Source organism: Jaculus jaculus, chromosome 10 (assembly GCF_020740685.1).
Source record: "Jaculus jaculus isolate mJacJac1 chromosome 10, mJacJac1.mat.Y.cur, whole genome shotgun sequence".
NCBI lineage: Eukaryota > Metazoa > Chordata > Mammalia > Rodentia > Dipodidae > Jaculus > Jaculus jaculus.
Window position 1 is genome coordinate 90,595,459 of NC_059111.1, and position 6,000 is coordinate 90,601,458.

A 6,000-nucleotide genomic window follows, 5' to 3' on the forward strand; every position below is an offset into this window, starting at 1 on the left:
AGGACTATTATTAAATTACTATAATTTTATTCAGGAACATACAAGAGAGAAGGGTTCGAGAACTAAGGAAGGGAAATTGGATACACCCCCGTGGCCCGAACACTCATGTAGAAAGTGAGCATGGGCCCGAAATATCAAAAGGGATTTAGAGAATAAAGAGAAGAAAATACAGGGAGCTCCTGCCATGTGGAGGGCTGGAGGGGGGAAGAGACTGTGGGGAGTAAGGGAGAGGGAAGGGAAGGCTTACTGGGACCTGGAGGCTCAGGAGAGATGAACAGCCAGCAAAAAGAGAGACCTAAACTGGGCGTGGTGGTGCACGCCTTTAATCCCAGCACTTGGGCGGCAGAGGTTGGGAGATCGCTGAGTTTGAGGCCACCCTGAGACTCCATAGTGAAGTCCAGGTCAGTCTGGGTCAGAGTGAGACCCTAACTCAAAAAATCAAAAACAAAAAGAGAGAGAGAGAGAGATACTTGCCCACCAGGTAAGTGGCTACTTATAACCTTACTGTGGTGGGCCTTACACTCAGGCTCAGGTAACCCAGCGTGAGGGTTGATTGCTGTGGGCTAGGGGCTGGCTCAAGAAAAGGACAGCCATGAAGCCAAATTTGGGGGCTGAGTTTAACCAATCACAAAAAGGAGCCAGGTTCAATTCCCCAGGACCCACATAAACCAGATGCACAAGATGGCCCATGTGCCTGGAGTTCGTTTGCAGTGGCTGAAGGCCCTGACACGCCCATTGTCTCCCACCCACCCCCAAATTAATTAATTAATTAAATTACTAAAAAAGAAATAAGCCAGACGTGGTGGTGCACACCTTTAATCCCAGCACTCAGGAGGCAGAGGTAGGAGGATCGCTGTGAGTTCAAGGCCACCCTGAGACTACATAGTTTATTCCAGGACATCCAGAGCTAGAGTGAGACCCTACCTCCAAACACAAAAACAAAAAAATCCTTCTCTAGGGAAGTGGAGAATGTAAGGGCAGATTTAAGGACATTTCTGCTTTTTTACCCAGTTACCACCCTAAACTACATAGCAAAGCTACCAGACAGACTAAACCACCATGCCTGATGAGATATAAATCTCTTATCTCTGAGGATATTGAACTTTTTTTTTTTCTTATGCTGCCCGTGTTGTCTTTTTTACCACTGTGTATCTGTTTGTCCCTTAAGAGTGAAACTCAGCAGAGGTAGGATCATCAGACCCTACCTGGAAAAAAACAAAATAACAACAACAAACAGAACTGCAACACTAAAAACTGCACCACTTTACACATCTGGCCTTACATGGGTACTGGGGTATTGAACCCCAGGTCATTAGGCTTTGCAGGCAAGCACCTTAACCACTGAGCCATCTTCCAGCCCATTAGGTTTGTTTTTTCTGATTTATAAACTTAACTCTGAAGGGAGAGCCATAGATGTAGCATTGGCCAGACAACAGGGTTGAAGTTACTTGTTTTCAAGCCACGAGAAACTTGAGTGCAGCAGCAAGATGGTTGAAGTGGACAAGCAGCATAGCAGAATATCAAAGAAGAGTAATGACAACCTGTTCCCAGAGGACAGACAGACGGACAGTGGGTGGGGGGGGATCACATTTGATGGGCTGTGCTTCCTAAAGATGGAGGCGGCAGGCCAGTTGTGGAGGCCTGCACACAGGTATGCTTGTACAGTCTCTCTCCTGATAATCGGTTTTTAAGCAGGCATGGTGGTGCACACCTTTAACCCTAGCACTCGAGAGGCAGAGGGAGGAATCACGGTGAGTTCGAGGTCACCCTGAGACTACATAGTGAATTCCAGGTCAGCCTGGGTTAGAGCAAGATCCTACATTGAAAAAAACAATGATAATAATTATTACTATTACATTTTAAAAAAATGTTGGTGGGGTGTGCTGGTACATGTCTTTAATCCCCGTACTCGGGAGGCAGAGGTAGGAAGATCACTGAGTTTGAGGCCTGCCTTGAAAAAAAAAATTTTTTAAAGTTGGGCTTGAGAGATGGTTTTCCAGTTAAGGCACTTGCCTGCAAAGCCTAAGGACCCAGGTTTGATTTCCCAGGATCCACGTAAGCCAGATGCACAAGACAAGACGTTGCATACATCTAGAATTCGTTTGCAGTGGCTAGATGCCCTGGCAAGCCCATTCTGTTTCTCTCTCAAAGAAATAAATAAGTGTGAATAAAAATTAAAGATTATGAGAAAAAAAGACATTGCTGGGTATGGTGGTACATGCCTATAATCCCAACATTCAGAAGGCTGAGGCAGGAAGATCAAGACAAGGCCCCCTTGGACTATATAGGAAGACCTTGTCTCACAAAGCAAAAATTGCAAGGTGTGGTGGCGCACGCCTTTAATCCCAGCACTCTGGGAGGCAGAGGTAGGAGGATCACCATGAGTTCTAGGCCAGCCTGAGACTACATAATTCTAGGTTAGCCTGAGCTAAATCAAGATCCTACCTTGAGAAAAAGAAAAGAAAAAGAGAGAGACCTGTTTGTGCCTGGAAAGCGGGTAAGCGATTACCTGAGGCCAGCAAATAGCGACACCCCGAAGGACTAGCACCCTTGTCCCCAGCCAGCACCCGGGATCCCAAGCACCAGCTCCACCAATGGTCTTGCCTTTGTCTCTCCAGGCCTGGTCCAGATCCCTGTGAGCATGTACCAGACTGTGGTAACCAGCCTCGCTCAGGGCAACGGGCCAGTGCAGGTGGCCATGGCCCCAGTCACCACCAGGATATCGGACAGCGCAGTCACCGTGGACGGCCAGGCTGTGGAGGTGGTGACATTGGAACAGTGACATGCAGCCCTGGCGTGGCGTCGTTTTCTACTTCAAAGTTTTTTACACGTTTGCAGAGGTGCAATCAGACGGAATTAAGTCTCTGGACTTTAGAAGAAAAGTTTCGTTAACCTTTTTTTAAAAAGGAACCAAGAAAGGCAGCAGATTTTGGAATTGCATTTTTTTTAAAGCACCACTCTTGATTTTATGGGATTGGTGGAGTAAGAAACTGCACTGTCAATTTCACTGTCCCAAAAAAGCCAAATTGTGGCAGGACTTCTTTCTGCAGAAATGTGTGTATACTTCTGTGTGTGTATGTGTGAGTGTGATATATGTCAATGTGTATATGTGGACATACACATTTACATATATAAATATAAGATATATATAAGCATACATATATATGTATGAAACCCGCATGGAATTATCTGTATGAAATCGAGGTGAGCTGTGGAAATGATAATCCACCCAGTGTGGTGGGTGGTTAGGGTACATGGCCAGACACAGTCACCTGGGTTTTGTTCATACCAGGGTCATGCGTTAAGCTACTGACAGACTCAGGCAGAGGTGACCATGCCCTTCACCGAAGCTGCCTCCCAGTGGCCGCCCAGAACTCTGCCCGATTCCCGCGAGGGAAGGAGGTTCCAGGATGTGGTGTGGTCCAGAAAACGATGACAAAGTCCAGGCACCAGTGGTCTGCCCGTGGAGACAGTGCTGACCATGCTTCAGGCCGGGGAATGACCTGCAGCCTCCAGGCAGAGACCAGAGGGGCTTTTCTCAGCCTTCCGTCTCCTCCTCCCAGGAAGCCGCCTTTAGCTCGTGACTGTTGCAGAGTTGCTTTGGTTGTGAGGTCAGTCCTAAATTGGTCATGTATATGAATTGAAGGTAACAGAAGTATTAAGGGTCTGAGGAGTGTCTGTGAAGTATGCGTGTGTGTGTGTGTGTGTGTGAGTGTGTGTGTGTGTGTGTGTGTGTGGTTGGGGAGAGAATGGGAAGAGGTGGGAGAGCAGGAAAGGAGGGAAGGAGAGAGATCATAGACCAGGGTACACCAGTGGAAACCATGTTATCTAGCTGTACCTGAACCGAAGAGACTGCTTGCTATCCAAGGGACCTCTGGCTGAGGAAGGCAGGCCAACACAAGGGGTGTGTCAGAAGAGAAGGGACCATGTTCCCAGATTCAGCCCTGCTTGCTTCTGGAGGACTCTGAGGGCCATTTGCCCAGAGGTATCCTGGTGGTCCAGCCCCAGACAGCGTTCGAGCTCACCGCGTGGATGGACTGGGCGTTCACTGTCACTGTTAAATTCTGCGCTTTCCCAGCTACAAGTCCCAAGTCTCAGACTAAACTCAGCTGACTTTTCAACAGGCCAAATCTCTTCTCCTTACGTACAGGGACACCTCTTCCCTCCTCCTCCCAGGTCCCCTCCACATGTGTGATAGTGTATTTAATGTGTTTTTTTTTTTTTTTTTAATGAGACATTAAAAGATTCTTCATGTCTTGCTCAACCTTTGAGAAAGTTTCAGATTCTTGTATTTGTTTTATATAAAACTATCCAATGTTCTTTGTATGTTCTTTTCTGTACGTAATGCGGGAGGGATGGGAGATTTACATATAAACAGTCCTAGTTCTACAATTTGTTATTTTTTTAATGATTATTTTTTATCATCATTGTGAAACTGTCCATGGGCTTTAAAGTCCGCATTCCTTTGTGGTGAAATGACCTCCCAATAGTTTGAAAACTTGCCAAGAAGAAGAAAAAAAGCAAAAGACCAATAGCAGAGCATGGATTCTGTGTTGTTTCCCATTCTGTCTATACTGCCTCATTCAATAAATAGTCTAAAATGTGGCAACAGGAAGTGAACTGTTCATCTCTGTAGGACCCCATGGCCTCTTAGGCAAATAGACTCTGGAGGTGGCTTGTTGTGCTTTTTGCAAAGGTACTTACTTGTCCTCAAGGTCAGTGGTCTTGACACTGCACTGGGAAGAAGGAGAATGTGGCTCCTGAATGCTGGCTAAGTGTGCAACATCACGCCTGGATAATAGTCTGTTTTCTATGCAACAATGTTCTGAGAAAAAAAAAAAAAAACCTAACTTAGGAGGCCCTACCTCAAAAAGCAAACAAAAAGCAAGAAAAAGAAAGAAACCTAAGAAAATCCTGGCAGGGCATGGTGGCACATGCCTTTAATCTCAGCACTTGGGAGGCAGAGGTTGGAAGATTGCTAGGAGTTTGAGGCCACCCTCTTAGAGTACATAGTGAGTTCCAGGTCAGCCTGGGCTGGAGCAAGACCCTATCTTGGAAAACAAAACAAACAAACAAAAAATTGTAAAAAGAAAATCCTGCTGGGGTGTGGTGGTGCATGCCTTAAAAAAAAAAAAAAAAAAAAAAAAGAGGCTGATTTTATACCCACATTAAAAATCCAGGTAGCTGGGCATGGTGGCACACACTAATCCCAGGTTGAAGTAGGAGGGTCGCAATGAGTTAGAGGCCAGCCTGGGACTGACTACATAGTGAATTCTAGGTCTGCCTGGGTTACAGCGAGACCCTACCTTGAAAAAGCAAAAATAAAAAATAATTTTAAAAAATCCAGGTGGCTGATAATACCTCTGAATCTTGGGAGGGTCTCCCAATATGAGTGTGTTTCATTCTGGAAGTATCCTTCTCAGAGCAGAGATGCCAAAAGTCAGGTGCCCACTTCTCTCCCTTCTTGCATAAATGGCACACCACAACAAATTTTCACTCCTAAAAAGCTGGGCCAGAGGAAGGAGTGACCACAATACCCAGAGACCTCGGGGGCTCTCTTAAGCCTCTCTGGAGCCTGCTACACAGCTTTCCTGTTTACCTGGCCGGGCACAAACACTGCCGTGTTGACAGCTGTCTGTTTTCTTTTTCTTTTTCTTTTTTTTTTTTTTTGAGAGAGAGAGAGAGAAAGAGGGGGAGAGAAAATGGGCACACCAGGGCCTCCAGCCACTGCAAACAAACTCTAGGTGCATGCGCCACTTTGTGCACCTGTCTTATGTGGGTCCTGAGGAATTGAACCTGGGTCCTTTGGTTTTGTGGGCAAGCGGCTTAACGGATAAGCCATCTCCCCAGCCCTTGACAGCTGTCTTTGACTGGGCTGATGGAAACTTTTTCCATTTCTGCCCAAAGCCACTGACAGGAACCTTAGCCGTCCTTGGGGGGGCCAGGTTCATCCAGTGAGTGAGGGAAGAGAAGCTGATTCAGAAAGGGGAGGCATGATGA

General features: G+C 46.4%; 1 protein-coding gene across 2 annotated transcripts in view; it reads left to right on the forward strand.

Moving 5' to 3' along the window:
• Nrf1 (nuclear respiratory factor 1) overlaps nucleotides 1–4,605 on the forward strand; it is a 144,435-nt gene extending 139,830 nt beyond the window's left edge. For both annotated transcript variants that reach the window (XM_045160487.1, XM_004661214.3), the window contains one exon: nucleotides 2,619–4,605. In XM_045160487.1, coding sequence (XP_045016422.1) covers nucleotides 2,619–2,782 — 164 coding nt within the window. In that variant the 3' untranslated portion in view covers nucleotides 2,783–4,605. The remainder of the gene's footprint in view (nucleotides 1–2,618) is intronic.
• Nucleotides 4,606–6,000: the final 1,395 nt, after the last annotated feature.